The 25,213-nt window shown below is 42.7% G+C and overlaps 1 protein-coding gene across 1 annotated transcript in view; it reads right to left on the bottom strand.

Annotated features, from left to right (window-relative positions):
* Positions 1-9,953, bottom strand: part of PRRX1 (paired related homeobox 1) — a 90,039-nt gene extending 80,086 nt beyond the window's left edge. The window contains exon 1 of the mRNA XM_043999814.1: positions 9,675-9,953. Coding sequence (XP_043855749.1) covers positions 9,675-9,915 — 241 coding nt within the window. The 5' untranslated portion in view covers positions 9,916-9,953. The remainder of the gene's footprint in view (positions 1-9,674) is intronic.
* Positions 9,954-25,213: the final 15,260 nt, after the last annotated feature.

The raw sequence follows: 25,213 nt of genomic DNA, 5'->3' as shown, positions 1-25,213 counted from the left end.
AGTCACTTAATCCTCATTGCCCTGCAGAAGGAGAGAGAGAGAAAGAGAGAGAGAGAGAGAGAGAGAGAGAGAGAGAGAGAGAGAGAAAGAGAGAGAGAAAGAGAGAGAGCGCTACTAGGGCATATCTTAGTCCTAGATGGGTTGCATTTTGTATGGTGGAAGGAATTTACTCACCAGGTGTACATGCAGAGGCTGGCCTGATTAGGTCAGTTTATGTCTTATATTCTACCACTAGCACCACCCCTCAAAGTAAGCAGAAGAAAGCCTGTTTGCTTTTTTTATAATCTAGAGTCATCCTCCACTTCTAAAAGTTTTTAAGAATGGTTTCTTCTCTAAATTTGATGGTTTGGGAGAGTTTCACTGACACCGGCTCCCAGCAGTATTTTACACGAAGTACTCACCTCATATTGTTTGTTTTGAATGCGATACCTAGCAAAAACTGAAGAATATTTCCCCAAATGAGTCACACCTGTCCTTAAACACAAAGACCAGGGGACATGGGGCATTGAGATTTCCACAGTGACAGAGTTCCTATAACTAGAGCACAGACACAGAAAGGTCACAAGTCAGCAGCCCTAAATTCCACCTAGAATACATTCTTTCCTATTACTCTTCCTCTGGTCTCCATTCCTTTTCTCACTCTTTAAACATCTTTGGGTCTGTTTGGGACCACGGAGATCCAATTAGCCTACTTTAATAATCCTCTCTCTGTCTCTGTCTCTGTCTCTGTCTCTGTCTCTGTCTCTCTCCCCCTCTTCCCTCCCTACCTCCTTCTCCCCTATGTGACATATATATTTTCTCTACAGTGTTTCCCTACTCTTTATATTTTTAAGCTTCTACTACTGAGGCTCCATGGCCAACCCCACCCTCCAAGTGGTGAGCAGTGCTGTGATTTATGGACAATGGATCCTAACCTGAGAAAGGAGGGAAGTGGGATTCCCCCCCCCCTTTTGGGTTGAGAAAGAAAGTTCAGGGGGCGGCTAGGTGGCGCAGTGGATAAAGCACCGGCCCTGGATTCAGGAGTACCTGAGTTCAAATCCGGCCTCAGACACTTGACTTACTACCTGTTTGACCCTGGGCAAGTCACTTAACCCCCATTGCCCAGAAAAAAAAAAAAAGAGAAAGAAAGTTCAGAGTTTCAAGACTAGGAATGTGTTCAGGGTAAACCAGATCCAATTCCAGCAAGTGTATAGAAGGATTGTTTGGTTATAAGTCACACTCTAGAAGGGGTTAGGGCAAATAAAGGAAGTGTAAATTTCTTGAAGGTATACTCATAGTTTTTAAAGCCCCTCTTCAGTAGTAATATCAAAGGGAACACAAAATCTGATCTGAATAGTTCTGGTCAACCTAAGCCCTGGTGTGAGAGAATATTTCTACATAGTCACTCTTAAGGGGAAATTCAACTCTAGTGTCTGCCTACTTGTTAAAAGTGAATACAATGGTCAACTTTTGTTTGTTTTTTGTTTTTTGTGGGGCAATGAGGGTTAAGTGACTTGCCCAGGGTCACACAGCTAATAAGTGTCAAGTGTCTAAGGTCAAATTTGAACTCAGGTCCTCCTGAATCCAGGGCTGGTGCTTTATCCACTGTACTACCTAGCTGCCCCAAACGTTCAACTTGTGGCAAATAAGCCCACAAAATAGAAGAGAGTTGGAATAGATATTTTTTCTAAACTTTTGTCTAAGGAACTTGCTTTTAAAATTGTTTCATTTGCCTTTTAAAAACATTCATTCGTTGTTTGTGGCATAAATGGGGGTGGTAGACAATACATAAAATAAACTCTGAAGTCTTTCTTTTTGAAGGACTGGCGATATCCCGTGCCATTCCACTAACTTTTATTAAATACCTACTGTATTGAATAGACCATACTAGGCTACTGTATATCCATTATATAGTTCATATTCCATACATATCTAACTCATACATCTGGGTTGTAACTAGATCTCTGAAGCCAAGAAGCTTTAAAAAATACTCTGTTCCAGTGCATGCCTCAAATACATATTCCTCAATTCTAGGAAAAGAGGAAAAGCTAATCCCAGGTAATTCAATTTATTCCTGCTACTTGGGGTAAACTAATTTATAGATTAATGGTTGGTTAAGTTTTGTTTTTAATCTCTTCATATATGTCTCTGTCTCTGTTTTTATAGGATCACAGAGCTGGAGCTGGAAGGGAGCCAAGAAGACATCTAGTCTAACTCTTTGATTTTACAGATGAGAAAACTGAGACCAAAGTTTAAGTGACTTTGTCTCAGGACCTGGGATTCAAACCAGGTCCTGAGACTATAAATACAATGTTACACACTCACACACACACACTCCCCCAACCCCCAAAATGAGCATCACCAGCTTTCCCAGGTAACAATATCATCAAAAAACGTCCTGGGGAAGGATCAGAATATAGAAATATAGAAATGTATATTATTTTTCTTTTCCTTAATATAATATAATACAGTGTAGAATTTAGCAGGAAGGCATTTTCGTTTTGTTTTTAAGGCAAAACTCTTCTCCTACGGTGGATATTATGGAAAATACTTCCCACAACAAGCTTAAATTTTTAAACCTATCCTTCCTCAGTCTCCCACCTGTTGATCTAGCAATTTAAAAAAGGACCCTATACCAGTCAGTTTAAAACTAATTCCGGCAGCTAGCTGTTGTCTTTATTGTCCTGCTGTGGACAGGAATCATTTACTACACTGCTACTCCTGGTTTTGTTGATGTTAACATTACTGTAGGCTTCTTATCACCCAGAATATAATAACATAATTTTATTTTACAAGGATATACAGTCACATATATGTGGATACATAATTGAAAAAACGTATTTATCTCTTTATATCATTGCAAAGGTGTTGGAGGGCAAGAAAGGTAAGAGCAATAGAGTGGCTACAGGAATCAATCAGCATTTATTTAGCGCCTGCTATGTCAGAAACTCTGTTAATCACTAGGAATCCAAAGAAAGGCAGAAGACAGTCCTTCTCTCAGGGGTCTCAGTTTTCTAATAATGGAGAGCAAAAGTAAAACACTTGGGCCCTGACAATGATTTCCCAATCGACTTATCAGCACCTATGTTGTTTTATAAATGTTTGGATGCCGAGAAGCAGACATAAACTCCCTAATTACGACATGGGGGGGCGGCATTAAAGTGGAAAGCATACTGCGGACCTGATAATATCCATCCTTTGGGCTGGGAGTGCTTATTCATAAGATTTATCAAAAACAACGGTTCCCAAACCCAACCCTCTACACATAACTGCAAAGGCAGCAGAAGACCTGAGGTGAGTGAAAACATACCCACACCCTTCAAAGGTACACTCAGCCACGAACTCCCAATTTATAAAAGCTCTAGTTCACAAAGATAGTTAATTTGCTTTGCAAGTCCTAAAACACTAAATAAATGTTAGCCATTAGCTATCATTTTATTTTCTCCATCCCTCAATAAATAACCTTTCGATTAGTTTCTAGTTTGCGTGGGAAGGTGGAGTCCCTGCTGCAAAAGCCACCACATTATCCAAATATCAATATATCCATCTTTCTAGATTGGTGGAAAGTTCTCTTAGCCCTCCGTCGAAGGTGTACAATTTTCTAGGCGCTAAACCCGGTGCCTTGCTGGTGTCCCCAGTCATGGAAGGGGAGGGAGAGGAATTACAAAGGAAACGCACCTTTAAACATTGAAATAATCTCACAGATTATTGTTAGTGCTAATCCTCAACTGGGAAAAAAACAAACAAACTAACTAAAACCCCTCAATCACTTCCCTTCTCCTGTCAGTTCCCCGTTGTGCTCCTCGCCCTCTGAAAGGGAAGTTCAGGATCTTTACTTGCAGAAACGGAGGATGCTGGTGAAATGTATTTTCAGACTTCCTTGTGTGGGCTAGACTGGCTCTGGAAAACCCTGGATCCTGTCTGGAGAGACGGTTCTGATGCAGCTGGGTTGTTCTGTGTTTTTGAGAAATGTGTTTCTTTCCTGTTCATTTACTCATAAAATAAAATATGAATAGCACCCCTGGAAAGACCAGTGACTATAGGCACTCCTAGTGAAAACCTGCCTTTAAAGTCTAACCTTGTGCCCACACCTGGCACTAATCATGAATTGATGACCATTGTGATGTTTTTTCTCACTTTTCTGGACCGAATATTGTCATTCTAAGAGGGCCACAATTAGCACAGGTTAGACAGGGCCTTTGGGAGAGGGACAGGCTTGTGTGAAGTGTTATGGGGTTGTTTCTCTCTCTCTCTCTCTCTCTCTCTCTCTCTCTCTCTCTCTCTCTCTCTCTCTCTCTCTCTCTGTGTGTGTGTGTGTGTGTGTGTGTGTGTGTGTGAAATGAAGAGGTGGGCCTAGATGATTTCTAAGGCATCTTAAAGTTCTGGTATATACTAAGGTGTGAAGAAATCTCTCCTTCATATTTCTTAGAGGAAGAGTGAGCCACTAACCGGCATTTCCAGGTTTCCTTAGGTGGCTAGTAAAGAAAGAATTGGTTCATACTTGCAAGAAAGTGAGTTAAGATAACTGACAAATCAAACTATCCCCCACTCTCAAAAAAAGGAGGAGAAATAAGAATGACAGAGCATCCTACGATGCATTCAAAGAATAGGACTGGGTGCTTTTGGAGAGAGTGGTGGGCACTATTTCGCTAAGCCTGTCATCCACCTTCCCAGTCAGTAATTGGAATCCTTGGTAACTCAATTTAGGGGAAAGATAATTGGAATAATGTTGGTAATGATGATTCTGATTATCCACTATCAGTTTATTTTGCTATTTGCAATTTCTTTAGTGCTTTCCTCTTTCTAAGTACATCCTTTCTTTTTAAAATTCTTAAACAATGTTTCAGTGATCATTTGGCTCCCCTTCCCCACAATTTGAATCCTGACAGCTGGATCCCAGATTTTGATTCTTTAACAACACTGTCTCTCATGCCAATACATGCTCCCAATAAATCGGGGAATAAAGTTCCCGTTCCCAGCCCGCTGCGGAGTGAGATTGGCTTTAGTTAAGAAGTGCTCAATCTGATTAGATTTTTTAAAAAGAAGCCCAGCATAAAGAATATCTGCCCCAGCGCTGTTTGGTACAAACTCTCCAGGCGCTGGTTACAGGAGAGATTTCCTTTCATTCAGGATGCTGCGGCCTTAGCTGTCCCGGCTGGAATAGTGTATTAGGGTACTGGCTCCCACTCCCAACACCTCGCTTCATACCGAGCTCCCCGGTTCTTTGTGACTAATGGATTACTCCCAATGCTTCGCTGAATTCGTGCTTCGCCCATTCGGGTTCGGTCTACGCTTTGCATCGTTTTGCGCTCGTGCGTACAGGCGCTCGCGTGTGTCTAATTGACTTTCCGTCTACCTTTTTATAGCTACATGTGTTTCCAACAAAAGGTCTTATTAGGACAATCTGGTTTCACTAATTTAGAGGTCGGAAACGTGGAAGGCAGGCAGGCGCTTTTTTTTTCTTTTAGAGTTTGCAGAAGTTCAGATTAAGAAATGACAGCAGGATGCACCACCTCCCAGAAGTGGGTCTTCACATTTTTATGAGTCCCATCTCCCCTCCAAAAAAAAAAAAAATCTTCTCTGCACCTAAACACACACGCAGTCCCCTATTAGGTCACCCCTCCTGTTTCTAACTGGGAGTCTTGTGGGGCACCCAAGACTCTCTAAGAAGCATAATCTTGAATACTTTATGGGGAGGCAAGAGCCGGACAGAACGGCGACCAAGTCAGGAAAGGAGAAAACTCTTCAGGGAAGAAATACTAACTACGACTAAACAAGGAAAATCGAATTTCTCCAAGGACAAGCGGGGGTGTGGGGGGGAATTACCCTCCTTTTTAGTGGCCTTCGAATTTATATAAAGAGTTTAGAAGCTCCCACAAGGCTTAGGTCTTCAGAAGCAGTCGTTTAAAGACCTATGCAATGAAGGCTGAGGACTTGGGGACTGAAATAGAGAAAGTGTGTGTGTGTGTGTGTGTGTGTGTGTGTGTGTGTGTGTGTTCATGTTGCCTGATGATCATGATTTGACCATCCGCATAAAGGAACAATGTTTTACAAATTTCACGCCAACAAGAAATTAGGGTGAAGATAATGAGGAAACCTATAGAAACAGCTGGACCTCTAAACATTTTTTTGGACGTCTTTAACAGGCAAGGATCCTTCTTCCGAATTGTAATAGACTTCCTCGAAGGGAAGAAGTTAGAATTAGCTTCACTAAATCCCAATGGGCGGGAGCCCTGTGGGTATTCACTCTTTGTCTTTCTTCCCCCCTCATTTAGGGTAATTTATCACCTCGCCCCGACTCTTGAAGCCTGTCACCGCACCAGGAGTCCTGGCTCCATAAGAAAATCACAACAGTTCGCCTTGGAAATCTTCATTAGTAGCTTCTGATCTGAGGGTGGAGAGAGCTTGAATGAGCCCTTACCCTTCTGCTTTTGGTACCTTGAAAGCTATCTGATACGCTAATAGGAATGTTTTGATCACTGGAGACGCTGGGAGGGAAGCGGGGTTGAGAAAACAGACGAATTCTAAAAGCAACAATTCTACTTGTCAAAATATCCCATCCATATCTCTCGTTAGCATCTAATTTGTGTGTGCTTGCAAGCACGCTCCTGCTCCTGCCCTTAAGATTTCTCAACAAGATGTGTCTGTCTTGTTGACGTCCCCCAACAACCAACCCCCTTCTCGCTCCCTACCCCAACTCCCTTCATTCTGTTCTGCGTTTCATAGTTACAACTAAATGATTCTAGCAATACTAAAAATTATTCTTCTGTCTGGAGAAGGGGAGCTGTCAAGCATCCTTCATCAATCTCTTCTCTCTCCATGATCAGCTTGAAGGCTTTCAGTATGCTGGACTTGTCACCTCACCTCTAGTGCAGGGAATCTCCCTCTCCTGCCCTCCTGGATCTTGCTGCTTTCTGGGATCACTTATTACCTCCTGAGACAGGCAACTGGAGAATCCGAACCCTAATACCTCTTTCCCTTGGGACATGGCTTGTGCACTTAGCATTTGGATTGTTTATATACCTTGCCCTTTATCCGCTGTCGGTGCAGTTAGATGCACAACCTAGCACACACCAAAAAACGAATTTACAGACGAACCTAGAGGCCATTCTGTTCTGTTCTGTTTTTAAATGATTGTCAGATCTTAAATCCGATGGTCCTTTCCTCTTGCTTCATCTCCTTCCCGCCCCCTGCCTCTGAACAGCCCTTTTCCAATCCAGTCATTTTCCAGGCCCGACCGACTATCTCCCGACCTAGCAGAGGTGCTGGTTTTTTCCTCCCCCAGGGAAACACCTTTCCACTTCCTACCTATACAGCACGAGGAAATCATGTATTTTCCGGCTTTCCTTTCAGAGCATATAAAGTGCTTTTATAAACAAATGGCCAGGACTGCCGGGGTCCTATAACCTTGTATTCCGTGCTTAGGAAGATTTTTAGGCACTGCAGAAAATTAATTGGCCTGATAGGGGTCATAAAGCTTTCGGCCTGTTTCTCCTTTCTGGTTATCTTGTTCTTGGGAGAGGAAAGAGACCCTGGGATTCAGTCCGTTCCAGCTGTGTGAATGTCCTATGCAGTAACTTCCTTGGGGCGTGATTTTATATTATGGGCAGGAACCCCGAATCCTCCCGAAGAAATACCAAATGTTTGCGCAAATAATAAATTATAGGTGATTTATGATAAGACTCCTTTCTGCATAAGAAAGTCAAGAGTTTTCTAAAGAGGAATCGCGAGGCACTGAAGAGTTCCACTTCCTCCACCCAACACCTCACTCCCCAGGTACCATCTCATAACTTGACAATTGGGCCGTGAATAATTAGCGTTCTTAGTTACCAGGCAGTTTTACTGAGCAAGGGAGGGATCGTCTTTAGTTGCGAAATTCTCCCACCGCACCCGATCAAGTGCTCAGAAAGGCAAGAGAATCCAGAGTTGGATGGGCCCCCAGCACTATCTTTGGGCTACCGGGAGTGGGGGGTGGGAGTAGGATGAGAAAGCTGCTCTGCATACCAAAGGAAACGTGTTCAGGCTGTCTTAGGAACGTATCTTCCAGAGCAATAAATAATATAGGTAAACGTCTCGATTTCTCATCTTGTCTCATTTCTTGTTTCAAAGCACATCCATTTGCAGTAATTTCTTTTGGAGAAGCGTGAGGGAGATGTTTCCCTACACACACACACACACACACACACACACACTTTAAAGTAACATTTTCTAATTCCACAGCAAAAATCTATCTAGTTACGGAAGAAAACAATAAAATCTCTCTTAAGAAAGTCTTCTCTCCCTCCCCGCGAAAAGGGACTACCAACCAAGTTCAAAAACATACAATTTCCTAGAGGCCAGCCATTTCCTCCAACTAAAGAGACGATGCAGAAATCCCCTCAGTTCTCTCCCAGTGTGAAGCTGTAGTATGACCATACCTGTCTGGGGTAGATTTGTTAAGATAACTCAAGGCCCAATAGGCAAACAAACGCGTGTCAGGATGTGATTGATTAGACAACGTTATACTGGACATTTGGGCTTGAGTGGTGCTTACAATTTTTTTTTTGATTGATCGAGAGCAAGAGATATGGGTAAAGAAATCTGTGGCTGTAAAGAAGAGGAAAGTGCCTTGCGTGGCTGGCTGGCAAGGAGAGAAACCCGAAGTTTTCACAGAATGTTTTCGGGATACTGCCTTGAACCTCCCACTCCCGGACACGATAAACAAGAGTGTGAATACACCCTGAGTGACTGTGACCGTGCTGGGAAGGAAACTGTGTGGAAGCCCTCAGTTTTCCCTTCTGTACAAGAGCTACTTTCGCAGCTCTAAATGTTCTCTAGAGAGCTCAGACTTTGGTTGGGTCGGGCTTGGTTCTGTAGCGGTAGGCCAGCGGAAGTCATTAGGCAAGGTTTGGGGATGGGAAGATGCTCCCTCCGAACCTCAGTATCTCAGAACGGCGGAATCAGGCGGTCTCGGAACTCCGAGGCTGCGCCGGGACCCGCGAGCCACTGACCAATCCCTGCCCCAAGCGTCCTCCACTCTGCGTTCCCTGAGCTGCGCTGCGCTCACAGGATCTCCCGGGCCTCTTGCTGTCTCTCTTCCAGCGACTGTAGGAGGGCAAATGAGACACTACCTCGGGGGACCTTGCTCTTCTCTTAGCCCCTCACTCCTCCGCCTGCCGGCTTCCCTCTCGGACTTGGTTTTCCTACCACCACCACCCCCAGTCTCCTAGAGATTCCAACCCACTCCTATCGAAGCAGCCCAGACGCCTACACTATCACCCAACTCCCTCCTCCCTCCCGTTTATGGGGTTCTATGTCCTGATAAGAAAAGTAGGAGGAGACAACCTATTAAATCCCATTAGCTCGAGAAAGCAAGAGAGCCCAAATGCCGGTCCCCAGTTCTCCCCTAGCCAGGCGGAAGACTAACAAGAGCTTCTAACCCAAGCCTGATCCCCCGTTAGCCAAGGACGCTCTGGAAATAGTAACACTGCTCCCTGGCACAAAATCCCCTTCTCGCCTCTTCGCTCCTGGCCCTGCCTGACTGCTGACCCACCGGCCAGCTTTCTTGATCGTCCCCAATGTACAGGTCTCCCCTGCCGCTCTCCTCTTTCCTTCCCCTGCCTGCCTGTTGTCTATCTCCGTCCACGGCCCCCCAGAGCTCACCAAAGCCCATTCACGTTCTAACCTCCCCCGGAGGCGGGGGAACCCGCACTTACTGTCTTGCTGCGGAGTGTCGCTGCCGCTGGTCAGCCCGGGGGACTCCAGCAGACTCCGTCCCGCCTCACCGACGCTTTCATCCGCCTGGGCGGCCACCATGTCACCGGCTTCCTCCAGATCGAGCAGGTGACTCACCGAGAAGTTCTTTTTCGCTTGAAGGTTGTCGAGGTTCCCCGGACTGTCCAAGCGGCCACCCAGGGCCGGCTGCCGCTCCAGAACGTGCCCATAGCTGGAGGTCATGGTCTTCCCCCTCCAATCCCACCCACCCCCCTCTTCCCGCTCGGATCAGCACCAAACGTTGTGGGCGCAAGGGGGAGAGAGACAGAATGGGAAAAAGAGATGGGGGGAGGAGAGAGGGAAAGGGGGAGAGAGAGGGGAGAGAGAGAGAGAGAGAGAGAGAGAGAGAGAGAGAGAGAGAGAGAGAGAGAGAGAGAGAGAGAGAGAGAGAGAGAGAGAGAGAGAGAGAGAGAGAGAGAGAGAGAGAGAGTAAAGAAGTCCGGGACCCCTTTCTGAAGAGCAGAACCTTCTCCAGTTGCTACCTCCTGCAGCCTTCGCTGGTTTTCTGCAGCCAAGAAACCCGGAAGATTCCAAAAAGATATTCCACACAATTAAAAAAAAATTTTTTTTTAATTAAATCACCCTACATTCGGGGAGAAAAAAATCGCTTCCACTTCCCCCAAAGTTTCCACAAGCACTAAAATAATAATAATAATAATGTTGTTATTATTATTAATAAGGGGAAGCGAGGGAAAGGAAAGTCAGCAGGGATGGGGAGGGAGTTCCCCAAACAGAAGAAGAGCGAAAAGTTGGGGGGGGGGGAAGAGAAAAATCAAAGTGGTTTTGATTTTTTTTTTTACATTAAGAAGTTATTCCCAGGCAAGAGTTCAAGCACCAACAGAAGAAGGCTTGTTCCAGCTTTAAAACATCTTCAAGAAAACGTGTTCCCCCCTCTCTGCACTCCTGTTGATTCTCAGGAGTGACTAAGGTTTCAGGAGGAGAGGGTGATGTCTTGCAGATGTATTGGAGAGCAGGACGCTCACTTTACTCTTCGTAAAGGAATTAAAAAAAAAAAAAACACGAGGGTTTCAAGAGTCCAAGGGAGGGTGGTGATTTTTTCCCTTTCCCTTCTCTCTCTCTCCCCCTCTTCTTTTTGAGCTCCTTTTTCCTTCTCAGTTGGATCAAGAAGCTCTCTGGCACTTCAAAAGGCACAAACTGGCATGCAGAGGAGGCTTTGTAGGGAATACATGAAAATTGGAGACCCCTGGGAGGGCAGATCTCGGCTTAATAGGAGCCTGTAATTACGTGGCAAAGTCTTTGTGCTGTTCCTGACGTTTTACAGACCCCTTTCTCCATCACAATCTCCCTCTTCCTCCTTCCCCGGGACCAAAAAAACATTCTGATTAAGAAAACCCTCTTTGCCAACATCTGAGAGGGGGGGGGGAAGGGAGGGAGCAGTGGAGGGAGGGAGCAGTGGAGGGAGGGAGGGGGCGCGAGCGAGCCCCTTCGGATTTCGTAAGTAAAGGTCTAATTATCATTCCCCTGCAATAGTATCACAAGGAGAGAAGACAAACTGAAACCCACAGTCACTTCAAACGGGCTGATTATTTTGCTTCGGCATTAACTCCTCCTGATTTGTTTAAGATCCTGTTGGAAAATCTCATTTGCATGTTTTGATAACAGCTGCGGGGAAACTTTTTGGAAAAAGTCCACATCCACTGCAATCAAATTTTCTTCTTCTCTCTCTTTTTAACGTTTCCTGCTGTTCCAACAGTTTTGCTTTAGGCGGGGGGAGTGCGTGAGTGGAGAAAGATATAGAGTGGTGGTGGTGTGTGTGTGGAAACTGGATGTGGTTGTGTATTGACAGCCTATTAAATAATGTAATAAAATAACAATAATAAATAATGTAAGAATCTCCCACGCCTTCTCTGGAGAACTATACTTTGTATCTAAAGCTTTAGATATCTGTACCTCTCTGGCCTGATAACTATGTTATTCATATTCCCGGGGGAACCAATTAAAATAAAATGTTCACCATCCCATCCAATTTTGTTACTTCATTTCATTCAGCTACAATGCCTCCCAAGTCAAGTAAATAGAAATACCAATCTAGTGGGGTACCGGGGGTAGCTGGGATAATAATGGATATAAAAGTTATTTCGAAGAGCTTGGAACTGGGATAAGATGGGTTGGTGCATTCAGAGTCCTGCTCCTTCTTTCCTTCGGCTTAGGAGGAATGAGGGGAGAGAGACAGACAGACAGAGACACAGAGACACAGAGACACAGAGACACAGAGAGACAGAGACAGAGAGACAGAGACAGAGACAGAGAGAAACAGAGAGACAGAGACAGAGACACATAGAGAGGAAGACAGAGAGAGAACCCCCCACCCCACCCCACACACAGAATTTCTGTCTAAATATACATATACACTTTTGTCCTCAGAGCAGCAAAGCCTAAATAAGGAGGAGGAAGAAGTGCTGAACAAATTTTTCATGACCTGTTGGAATTCAGTAAGAGCTTTAATAGTCTCATTAGAAATGAATTACTATATGACGGGCAGGTAAAATATTACGTATTTATTTGTGGTGTTTTGTATAACAGTCTAAAAAAACACATGCCACCTCCCCCACCCTACCCCCCACCCCTTTGGCTTGCTAGATTTTTTTTTTTTTTAAGTAAGAGGCTCAACAGGAGAGAAGGGTTCGTGTGTGTAAATGGCAGGAGTCTGGGCTCCAAACTGCCATAGTCAGCCCAGAACTTCCAGCCCCCTGATCTGGGAAAAGAACATTTGATGCCATCAAAGGGCTTCAGATTGAAACCAGATGTTCTTGCTTCGGTTCTTTCCATGCATTTAATTAAGGAGCTGGGTTGGAGGAGACTTTTTCATCATTAGTCCACCAACCCCCTCCTCCTCTTTCTTTTCCCCTCCACGGCAGACTGAGCCCAGATCGGTGCCAGTGCGAGGCTCCCTCTGTCCTTTTCATCTGAGGGTCTTTGACAAGTCAAACATCTGTCCACATGTGTGTGCAGACTCCAGTTGTTTGACTCTGGCTGGCTGCGCATATACCCAGTCAGATGCAAATTGGGATGAGGGTAGGTAGGAATTTTTATGTGACACTGCTTAGTTTATATCACTTTGAAGATTCACAGATAACCACTTTGCAAATGTGTAACTCTATCTGCCCTATGGTCTGCCTGGACACATCAGTGTCTATATGTGTTTGAAAATGGTCGATTTCCATTGATCAGTCTCTTTGGATGTGCTTTTTTTTTAATGTCCTTTTTGCAAAAGACCATAGTTTCTTTCACAAGGCATTGGAGAATCGGTTTGAGCCCCCAAGATCCAAATCTAGATCTTCACAGTTATAACAACTTTTATTGTCTCTCTTCCTCGCTCCCACTCTACCTAACCTCTTTTAAACATTTTTGCTTTACTTTTCTGTGGTTGATCTAAGAGGTCTGGCTAAATGTTTGGTGGATTAGTAAAATGGGTGGGGGGGGGATTTGGCACAGGGAGAGAGGAGTAGGAGAGAAAGGAGGAACTCCTTTATCCTAGCTAAAACATTTCTTTGACATGATATTTGCCTACTGAAGATCTGAGGATCATAGAAGGAGGGGGGGGGGCGGTAAACACAAGTTTAAAGTATCTCGTGAATCTCAATAAATATAGAGTGATGACTGTGAGGAAGAGAAAGCATAGGAGGGCAGTGAAAGGCAAAATTCTAAGAGCCACTCTAAAGAACAATTTGGTTTAATAATGCCTAGAAAGTCTTGAGGAATGGAAATGAATGAGACCACAATGTCCTAGGAGAGTGGCTCATGTTCTAACCTCTATAGTCCCACTTTACATGAAGATGTGGCTTGGGCCCAGAAGCCATGTCTGCCTCTAGGCCTGGATAACCAACTTTGATGAGAGGCTTTTCTAGGTCAGATGATATTTGGCTGAAAGGAGGTGAAAATGTGTTCCAGCACTCCACTCTTATTTTGGGGAACAACAACAACAAAAAAGCTTTAGCTGGTGCTGTAAAGTTTACAAAAAAGTCAGCTTTTGCAGAAAAGATAACCCATTAAGAAAAAAAGAAATGTAGGAGGTATGAGGGAGGAGAAAGGGAACAACAAAAAATAATTCTGCTGGTGGAAAAGCAGAAGAAAACAGGAATGAGGACAGTTAAGATACCTGGATGTGTGGCCTCCCCCTTGAGGTGTGGGAAAGGTCCTCTTAAAAATATGTCCCCTCCTGTAGGAAAAGTCCCTAAATTAAATCAAGAGGAATCTCACTTTACTGATTTGGCACTTGGCATCAAGAACCCAAATAAGTCTCTTCCCTAAGGCTTCATTCTGAAGCAAGCAGAAGAGAAGGGGAAGTGAGCTTGGTCCCTGTCCTGTCCTTCCTCTCCCTTCTCTGCTCCCTGCAGAGAGGTCACGCCCTATTCCTCCCTAACCATCAGACAAGAGAAACACGTGGATGCAGTCTCCCCCTGCTTTTCCTTCTACAGAAGCAAACGGGGTGTTGGTAGATCGACCCCACTCTGTAGTCCTGTGAACTAGAAGCTGGCTGCTAGAAGCCCTGTGAACTCCAAAAGCCCTCTAGGGAGATCTTCAAGCAGAAGCTGGGCGACTCCTCGTCTGCTATGTAAAGAGGATTCTTGTTCACATACGGGTTGACCTTCATGACCTGTGCAGTCCCTTTCTTCAAGAAAAGACCCTGAGTACCCACCCCGAAGCGGAAGGGAGGGAAGGGTTGGCGTCAACAATCCGGGAGAACCACACTTTCCTGTGCTTCTTTGGAGAGGTCTCTTCCAAGGGGTTGGGGGTGAGAGGGTTGGGGGCTTAGTTAGATTCCACTATAGTGGGTGGGTGGGAGAAGGATCTAAGAATCTGGGACCTGCCTACGGTGCTGTCTCCTTCCTCTACCTCCAGTGGGCTCCACCCTACAGGTTCTGAACTAAACCTCGTTCTGGGGCCCTAAACTCTCGGACCCTCTCTGGTGCCTGTATTTTGGAGAGTTAAGAGGAAGATAGAGCACACTAGGGGACTAGGAAGGGGAACAATGAACGAAACCTCTCCCCCTTTTATTCTGCAAGATACCTCAAGGACGGCCTCAGCTTGGTACTTTGCAGCTAGCTGCCTTTCTTCTTTTTCTCATTCCCTTGCTCTTCATAAATACTTTGTCTTAAAGATTACAATGTATATGTATTTATGTATGTATACACATATGTACGCATATGTGTATACATACACATATACACAGATGCACACACACACACAAACACATATACCCACACACCACAGATGTATAATTTGGCTGGGAGGTCCTTGAAATTAGGACGACGAGGATAGTTTCCTTTTTAAAGAAAAATCTCATGGTACGGTTTCATTGATAAAAGAATGGTGATTTCCTTAAAAAACCAAAACCAGCACCTTATGATATGGTTTTATTAACAAAAAGACGGTGACTCTATAAGGGTGCAAGGCATGTCCAGCTGTTGCTCAGCTCAGCTCGGCCCAGCGCAGTGCAGCACAGCCCCGCCTGGGCCGCTGGCCAGAGGCGCGCCAACCCCGGCCAGCTCTGGGCGCGCAGGAAAGCTTCCCTGGGAAACCCAATCGGGCGGGCCTGGGAAGAGCTGTTCTCGGCGGTCCTCCTGAACAGCTTCGCCATCCAGGCGCCAGGACCGGCTGCCGCGAGGGAATGGGGGTAGAAGAGGGAGGGACTGGAGAACCAACTTTGCTCTGCCCAGGTTAAAGAAGAGAGGTGGAGAAAGCGCTCGAGACAGGCAGAAGCGACCATCTGGCAGAAATATGTAGGAGGCGGCGTGGAAAGAAGCAGAGGCTAGTGGCACACCCTGATTCTAGGCAGGCGGCAAGCCTACTTTGGGGGCGCGGGAATGGGGGTAAAGGAACATTTCCCAGAACTGATTCTTTTGGATCTTAACCCTTTGGATTCATCTTTTGCAGGGAGCAAAAGGTGGGAAGGTAGGAATGAAAGAGGGAGTGGGGTTAAGGGGGAGGCAGTCACACACACATTCTTTAACCCCATTTCAACCTTTCCCGGGGCCGCAGAAAGAATCTGCAGTAACTTAGATAACTCAACAAAAAGTTGGAAAGCCTAATTGTGCGCTGACACCTGAAAAAGAAAATAAAGAGCTAGAGTCCTCTAGATCTTGGCCTTTTCAGCATCTGGGAATGGGTTTTGCAAGTCCCCTTTTCTGCCCCCACCCCCTTTAAAACAGTGCTTGATATTATATCCCCCCCCCCCAACTGGGACAGGAAACTCAGCCTATACAGGCATCTCTGCCAGGGCAAGAGGCCAAGGTGGGAGGCTTGATTCTGAGCCATGAGCCCATCAGGCACTGGATACATAGTAATTGATGTTGACTGGCAGTGGAAAGCTCCTTGGGGACTTCCCTGGCACAGCAAGATGGCAGAACCCTCTTTCCCATCTGGCCAGCAGAATGGACCCCACCGTGATCATTGCCCCCCTCAGTGAGTTCTTGAGTGTAGAGCCAGGAGGTGTATTCAGTGACATTTTATCATCACAGTTAACACACTAAACCCATGCGATAAATCCACAGATTTCATAACACATATGAATATAAACCTAGGAACCACTAAGTTCATACAAAGAACATATAACAGGGATATTCACATTCATAACCACAGGAATATAAATTAATAGTCTAAAGAGACCTTAAAGGTCATCAAATCCAACCTTTTCATTTTGCAGATGGGAAAACTGAGGTTTGAGAGGTTAAACCATTTGTCCAGTGCCACACAGCTAATAAGTGGGTGGGGTAGGATTTAAACCCTGTGTAATTTCCATTTTTCAGCTTTTCTGAACAAGAGATTTGGAGACAGATCTAAAAGAAACTTGCCTGGCCTCCTCCAATTCCGGACTTTGTAACTATTGTTGGGGATTTAAGTAACATTTTTCCCTTTCCATGGATAATTAGATTTTTTTTTCTTCTCCAGTGGTTTAAGGGCATGATCAATCAATCACCCAGTACTTATTAAGCTGCTACAATGTTCAGATACTGTATAAAGCACTGAGGATACAAAGGAAAAAGTGAGATAGTTCCTGCCCTCAAGGAGCTTCTGTTTTATAGAAGACAACAATATGGATACATAAAAGGATATTAAAAATGTAGGGATAGAGAGTAGATACACCGGTGATTAAATTAGTATAGATAACTCCTTGATAAAGAAAATTTCTCTATCAATGTGGAATAACACAACCTCCTGAGCATTAGTCTGGAATCATTACATGACTTTTGGACATTTCAAACTAAATAATGCCTGTAAGCATCTTAAACTCAATATGACCAAAACCAGAACTCATTAGCTTTACCACAAAACACTCTTCTCTTGCAGACTTTCCTATTGCTGTTGAGAGCATCACTGTCTTCCTAGTTATCCAACCTGGAAACCTTAGTATCATCCTTAACTTCTCACTGACACTCACTCCACATATCCAATATCGTGTCCAATTTTGTTTCTACCTTCATCACATTTGCCATATATCTATAAATCTCCTCCTCTCCACACATAACCTGGTATGTCTAGGCCTTGATCATCTCAATACTTAACTATTACAATAGTCTGCTGCTTGGTCTCCCTGTCTCTCTTTGATATTCTAACCCATCCTCCACTTCACTGGCAAAGTAATTTTCCTAAAGCACATGTCTGACCATGTCAACCCCTGCTCTCCCAATTCAATATGCTCCAGTAGCTCCCAGTTACCTCCAGGGTCAAATAGAAATTGTTGTTTGCCATTTAAAGCAGCCAGGTCGGCTTCCTGGATTCCCTGGCTTCCTTCAAAATTCAACTCAAATCCAATCTCAATAGGAGCCCTTTCTTTCCCCTCCTCTTAAATTCAACTCCCATCCCCTAAGATTACTTTTCATTTACACAGTATATATCTTGTATGTATATAGTTATCTGCATGTTGTCTGCTCCATTAAGGGCAGCTACTCAGCACAGTGGATAAAGTACTGCGCTTGGAGTCGGGAAGACTCCTCTTCCTGAGTTCAAATCCATCCTCAGACACTTCCTAGCTGTGTGACCCTGGGCAAGACACTTAACCCTGTTTGCCTTAGTTTCCTCATCTGCAAAATGAGCTGGAAAAGGAAATGGCAAACGACTCCAGTATCTTTGCCAAGAAAACCCCAAAGGAAAAAGTACACACAACTGAACAAAAACAACACGTTAGGTTAGTGAAAATTAAAGGATAAATGAATGGAAGACTTAACAACATGACTACATAATAATTATCAACTTTTACTTTGAAAGTGAATGCTTTTGTTAGTTTGAGTACTTTTTTTTCTTCTATAAAGATAATAAGCTTTCTCTGTTACTTAGTGAGTCTTCATGCGTTATGATAAAAAACATACATTTTTTCCTAGCCAAAACTCTGGTAATGAGCTTCCCTAAACCTTGCTTGTAGACTTACCTTACAAGAATTTGGAGGAAAGTTCTTTGTAAACCTTAAAGTGCAATATGTATGTGACATCATTATTGTAGTCATTATTAATTTTAAATGAGTTAATCTAGTTCTCAGATAATGGACAGTCCATTGCCAATCCTGCAGTCAAAGTCTTGCCAGTATAGTGACACCTCTCTTAACTTGTGCTCTGTTGGTCTGGACAGCCCATGAGCAATCAGGATCATTATGGGGACCAGGAGTGAGTCACTGAGGTACATGAATGGAGGATAAATTATTTACTGAATTTTAAAAAGAACTTATAAGTAACCTAGTAATATATGTTGGCATATTACTAAAATATTATTTTATTAATTTATTACAGAAATGTACTAATAAGTAACACTTAAGATACCTTGCAAAGGTCTCCAGTGGAAATAGTCTAGAACAGTGGACAGTTGTGCTCTAGCCTGAGGCATCCCCCTACTTTGTCAGTCAGATCCAGATCAGGGACCCAGATCATTACTGATTTTAGCTTCTTCCTAGAGTGCTTGCTCATATTGGCTTTTTGTGTGTGTCAGAACCCTGGGGTAGACAAATCCATTTTATGCTTTGGATTCATGGTACTACTGAGTGCATTGAAGTTAGGTCCAATAATGGCTTGCTGCTACTCGTGGTGTGTATTTGAGAGCTTAATTCCTGACTGCCTAAAGTAAGGCAGGTCTTATAGGATGGATGCAAAATGTTTGAGGAAGGATCATTTTTATAAACCAGAGAGAGCACAGTGCAGGTGTTGTCATCTTCTAATGGAAGGATGTGAGTCTTTCAGCCAATTTATGTGCATATGTCTGTACCACTCACTGAGTTATGGCATTGCTCTGGCCAGTACAACTTGGTTCATAGCCCCAAGGGAGCCTGTAACCAAGCTCCACCCTGCCCAATTCTCACCCACCCTCCTCCCCTGCGATGCTCCACAAATACCTCTTCTAAGTAGGGCTCTCTGCTCCTTTCTGTTCCCACCCCCTGGCTAAATCGATGGGAACTGTCAAATGACAAAACTCAACCCAGGGAAGCAAGCAAAGTGATTGTATTAAACACTGGACAAATAAGCCTCGAAAGAGATGTGTGCTTTTCTCCCTCTCTGGGTCCCAAGTGGTGAGTGTATGTTTGTTTGTTCCTCTTTTTATTCCTCTTGCCTTAAAAAATATGTATGTGGACCTGCCTTTTATCATATTCCACTCTAATGAGTAGTGGTATAATGAAGTACCAGGGGGACTGGTCTTTGTCATCCTCTTTGAAATTTTCTGAGATAACGTGCATGTGAGAGTACTTTGGAAGAAAGGCTCCCCGATCTAAAACCACTTGCTATTCTTATTACCTCCAGTTGTCCTTCTTTCCTGCTGTTCTTTTGCCTCTCATCACCATGGATGACTATAGGATTTACATGGTAGAAGTTGGAAATGTGAAAAAAACTGAAAATAATGTGTTATTTCAACACTTTGAAGGTCATGAACCTATTACTTCAACACATTTTAAGCCACTATTCACCTCTCAACCATATGAACCTGCCTCCTCAGAGTTCTTGGTCATCAGCCCTCCTCTTACTGCTCCAAGGGAAAAACAAAACAAAACAAAACAAAACAAAACAAAACAAGCTCAATATTCCCTTGGATTTTTCATCCTTAATTTTTCCCATTCTCTCTTCCTTTTCCCTTCATTTCTTCTTCCTTATGCAGAACTGTGGACTAAGCTTCAGTCTTCAGAACTGAAGGGACTTGAAAAGAATGAGACTGTGAAATGTATATATAACTTTAGATGGTGCCTTGGTTAATCCATTTATAAACCCTGTCACAAAGGATATAAGGTATGGGAATCTTCATCAGAAGAACTATGTAAGAATGTGTTTGTTGATCAAATTATTGAAGGGCTCCATAAAAGGTCATAAGATCATAGGGTTACAGCTAGAAGGAATATTAGAGGTCATTGAGCCAACCTCAGTTTCATAGGTGAGTGCCCAAGGTCCAGAGAAGTTAAGCATTTCAGCCAACTTTACAAGGGTAGTAAGCAGCAGTACTGGGTTTTCAAGTTATTTTCTTCTAATTGCAAATCTAGTGTTCTTTCCAATACATCATGAAGCCTTTACTCTTGTGTGTCGAATTAAATTGTCTTCCCCATTAATGCTCCCGCACCAAAAAGTCCCTGAATGTTTTCATCAACCTTTGTCCTCACCTACCAATACCACATATTCATGAGCCAAGTATAGGCAGTTATGTTCCCACTTCAAGAAAATCCATTATTAAAAAAAAAAATCCAGATTTCCAAAGCACATATCTTAGGAGATCATTGATAGCAGCACTAGAGAAAAGTGGATTCACAAAAGGATTCATTCATAGTTCATTTACATAAATTCAGGGCTTACCCACTGCATTCAAAATACTGATTCATATATGACAATTCAAATTATACATGTGACTTTTCAATTTGTATAGATTATGCTCAAACATTGGTTTACCTTTTATGTTTTCATTAACTTCTTTCTCCTATTCTCCAATTTTTGCCTATTTGCCCATTTTTGAAAGTATCTAATACGGTGCAGTGGATAGAATGCTAGCCTTGGAGTAAGGAAGACCTGAATTCAAATCCCACCTCAGGCACTTACTGGTTACATGAACCCTAGACAAGTCATTCAAGTACTCTCAGTTTCAGTTTCCTTATCTGTAAAATGGGGATAAAAATAGTACCCATTTCATCAGGTTGTTGGGAGGATTTAATGAGATAATACTGTTTATGTAAATCTCTTAATAAATCTTAAAGTGATTTTTCTGAAGAATGGAAATCATTCTATAAATGCTTACTATGTATCCCACTCTGTGCTAATAGAGGATACAAATGCAAAATTCAGACAGTCTGCCCTCAAGGAACTTACAGTGTAATTAGGGAAACAACATATATGAGACAGTGGTGCCCAGGGAAGAATGTTTTGTCCGGGGAGGCTACAAGAATGCTGAGTAGAAAATAGGGTAGTCTATTAATCACAATCTTTCCAGAGGCAAAAGTAGTTGATTTGATTACAGTTTTCAGAAAAAGATAGAAAAAGGGAGATACTCTCCAGGGGGCAGAAAATGGTCAGGATAAAGATGAGAACTGTCAATGCAACTCCTTTTCTGCCCGACCCCTACCACAATTTACTTGGTAGTAATTAGTACTCAGAGAAGGCCTAACCTGACTTGACTCTGATTTCTTTAATTTTAAGTAGGATGTTGTTAATTTCCTTTTTTAAAAAAACAGCCTAGATTTTCCTGTATGTCCTTACCCCTCCCCTACCCTGAGAACCATTCCTTTTGCCACAGATTTTTTTTTTTTTTTGGTGAGGCAATTGGGGTTAAGTGACTTGCCCAGGATCACATAGCTAGTAAGTGTTAAGTGTCTGAGGTCGGATTTGAACTCAGGTCCTCCTGACTCCAGGGCCAGCGCTCTATCCAGTGTGCCACCTAGCTGCCCTGCCACAGATTTAAAAAAAAAAAAAGGAAAAAATAAAAAATCAACAAAGCTAATTAATAGGGCCAAAAAATATTTTATTTTATAAAATGTTCCAGATCTATGAACCCCAACTTCCATAAGGTGTGTTGTTTCTAGTTTTCTTAGCTAATTTTTTTTAAACACAAAACCTTTCATAATTTAACATGTGCCATCTTTTGTTTGTTTGTTTTCAGAATTTCTCCACCTATTTCTGGGGATAAATAAGGTAGAAGGGCAAAATGGGTGGAAAGAGTCCTGAACTAGGCTTTGGGATAACGGAATTACAGTCCCAATTCTGCCATTGTCCATCTGTGACATTTGAGCAAATCATCTCATTTCTCTGAGCCTCTTTTGTAAAGAAAGGAATTTAAACCAAATGATCTACAGTTCTTAGAACTGTGCATCAGCCCCTTTTTCTTGTGGGGCAAATTGAGTTAAGTGACTTGCCCAAGGTCACACAGCTAGTAAGTAGCAAGTGTCTGAGGTTGGATTTGAACTCAGGTCTTCCTGAATCCAGGGCCAGTGCTTTATCCACTTTGCAACCTAGCTGTCCCCATTTTAAAAATAAATATAATGACAGGTATATATACATCCTGAATAACAGCAGGTTATTTCTTGCTTCTTCCTAACATCTTGTTCCTTTGAAAGATCATGTTAAATTGTTTTATTTCATAAATAATTTTAATTTCATAAATAAAAAATAAAATAAAGGGAAAAAAAAAGATAATTCAGTGGTGTGCTGGAGCCCACTCAAGAGAGCCAATTATTAAATTCTCAGTGTGCACATTTACCCCTTAGATATTAGCAAATGCTACAAATTAAGGCTTAGTTTATTGATTTATTGATTATTTGGACTTAAGGAAGTGATAGAAAAAATGTTAATAAGGCACATTACACTTAAAACTATGTCACTTGTACATTCCCCCTTTCCCCTAGAGCCTTTTGTTAAACATTTACCAGAATACTCCTGTTACAGACGGGTAGATAGATGATAGATGGATGGATGGATGGATGTATAGATGGGTGGACAGATAGATGGAAGAGAGAGGGAGGGAGGGAGGGAGGGAGGGAGGGAGGGAGGGAGGGAGGGAGGGTTAGTAGATTGGTATTGCATTCACATGTCAGGCACTGTGCTACACATAGTATATACAAATACAAGCAAAAAAAGAAAGACTGGCTCTGACCTCAAGGAGTTTAGAGAGAAAACAATGTAAAAGGAGCTTAAGAAGGGGATGGAAAAATGGAGGAGATTGTATCCACCCTAGAAACTTTGCCTTTTTCCCCTCTATATTCTTTCTTTTTAGTCTCTTATTTTTCACTTGTCCCTCAGGGACAAAGTTCCTTCTTTCCCCTGTGTCCCCTGTGTCCCATTCTCATTTCTTTTGTCCTCACTTTGGTTGTTGATACCTAGAAATAAAGTTAAAGAAGAAGAATGTCATGGTTTTATAACTTTTAATAGCTAAAGATCTGATAAATATCACTAAAGAGCACAGTTGTGTATTTTAAATCTGGGAAAATAAAGGAATTGAGTTAGGATAGATGATAATTCCATTTCAACATGCATTTATTAAACACCTACTGTGTACACGACACTGCTAGCACTGGGAACAACCGTGTTCATGTCCAAGCGCGCACGCACACACACACACACACACACACACACACACACAAAACCCTGCCCTCAAAGTTATATTCTGTTGAAGTTCTTTCTAGCTCTAAATTCTGTGATCTTAAAATGCTGGCTTTTGATGTTATGTAAGAGTATCGTTGTACAGTGAATTCAAGAATAAGAGGAATTTTCCTTGTTTACTTCACTGACCACATCCAGTACACTGCTCAAAAGTTTTCACTGGCTCCCTGTTACTTACTTACTTATCATCTATCTATCTATCTATCTATCTATCTATCTATCTATCTATCTATCTATCTATCTATCTATCTATCTATATCTATCATCTATCTATTATCTATCTATTTATCTATCCATTCTTTCATTTATTTGAATTAATTTTTTAAATTAATTTAATGGGGGGGAGGGCAATGAGGATTAAGTGACTTGCCCAGGGTCACACAGCTAGTAAAGCGTCAAATGTCTGAGGTCAGATTTGAACTCAGGTCCTTCTGAATCCAGGGCTGGTGCTTTATCTACTGTGCCATCTAGCTGCCTCCCCCCCCATTATTTATTGAACAAAACACCAATTCCTTAGCTTGGCATCTAAGACTTTCCACAATTCAGAGCCAACCTATATTTGCAGGCTTCATAGAATTTATAGTACTCTCCATGTTCTCCATACTCCAGTCAAACTGGACTATCATCATTCCCCAATTTCATCCTGATCTTTCTTGCCAGTGTCAGTGCCAATTCTTCCTCATTCCCATACTCTTTCCCTTCTCCTCCCCCCACCCTCTACCTTATTATATTTTTTCTTTTTTTCTAAAGATGTAGGTGTTCTTCCCTCTGGTATCAAAAACAATTCCTCAAAATCACACACACACACACACACTTCCTGCAGCTATAAGGCAGCTATCTTAGGGAACTAGGTGATTACAGTAGATTGAATGTTGGACTTACAGTTAGGAGGACTTGAGTTCAAATTCTCCTTCATATACTTAGCAGCTATGTGACCCTGATCAAGTCAACTAACTTCTGTCTGTCTCAGTTTCTTCATTTGCAAAATGGGAATAATATAAGCACTTAATCTCCCAGAGCTGTTGTGAGGATAAAATGAGATAATATTTGTAATGTGCTATATAAATGCTGCTATTATTATTATTATTAGCAGTCCTTCCCTTTTCTTAATCTCTCATATCTCTCCCATGTACTTATTAAAACTTGTATTTCTACTACCCTCCCAACCCCTATAGATTATACGACTTCAAGGTCATCTTCACTTTGCAGATTAATAGATTTAGTACAGGGTACAGAACTATATCTAGTTTGGTTTTATTTCCTCAGTACCTAGCAAGTGCATTGCACATAGCAGGTGCTTAATAAATATTTATTGACTTGAACTCCTTTGTTCTACTCTGTTTTACTCGAGCAATGGTACTAAATCTGAGTTTTAATAAGAGCTCACTGAACTGAGGTCCTATTTACAAGTAATAGTCAGTCTAGTCCCAGAGATGACATCACATGAGGTAAGATAAAGAACCTCCTATTTATCAGATCACTGAAGTCAAAAGGAAATTGGTCATGGGGACAAGAACACTGAGCAACGGGAGGGTGCATGATTTTCCTTCCTCTTTCCAGAATGACTTTGGGTAATGGATGTAATTTACCTATGAATCTCTGCCTTTTATATGGTGAGACACTTCAGGAATCATCTGCCATAGCAGTATAGCCATGATCTCCTCACAAACATTCTGTAAAAGACTCCTTTGGTTTACAAGGCTATTTGCTGAATCATCCTGTCAGATCTACTGTGTGTTGGAGAAATAGCTATGGCTTTTATCAATGCCCATGAAAGCTGAAGATAAGTTAAATCACAGAATGTTAGAACTGGAAAGCATGCTTAAGGTCATCTAGTTCACTGTAGAGATGAAGAGGGGCAGCTAGGTGGCGCAGTGGATAGAGCACCGGCCCTGGAGTCAGGAGTACCTGAG

The sequence above is a fragment of the Dromiciops gliroides genome, chromosome 4 (genome assembly GCF_019393635.1).
Source record: "Dromiciops gliroides isolate mDroGli1 chromosome 4, mDroGli1.pri, whole genome shotgun sequence".
NCBI lineage: Eukaryota > Metazoa > Chordata > Mammalia > Microbiotheria > Microbiotheriidae > Dromiciops > Dromiciops gliroides.
This window is presented reverse-complemented; position numbering and strand designations above follow the sequence as displayed.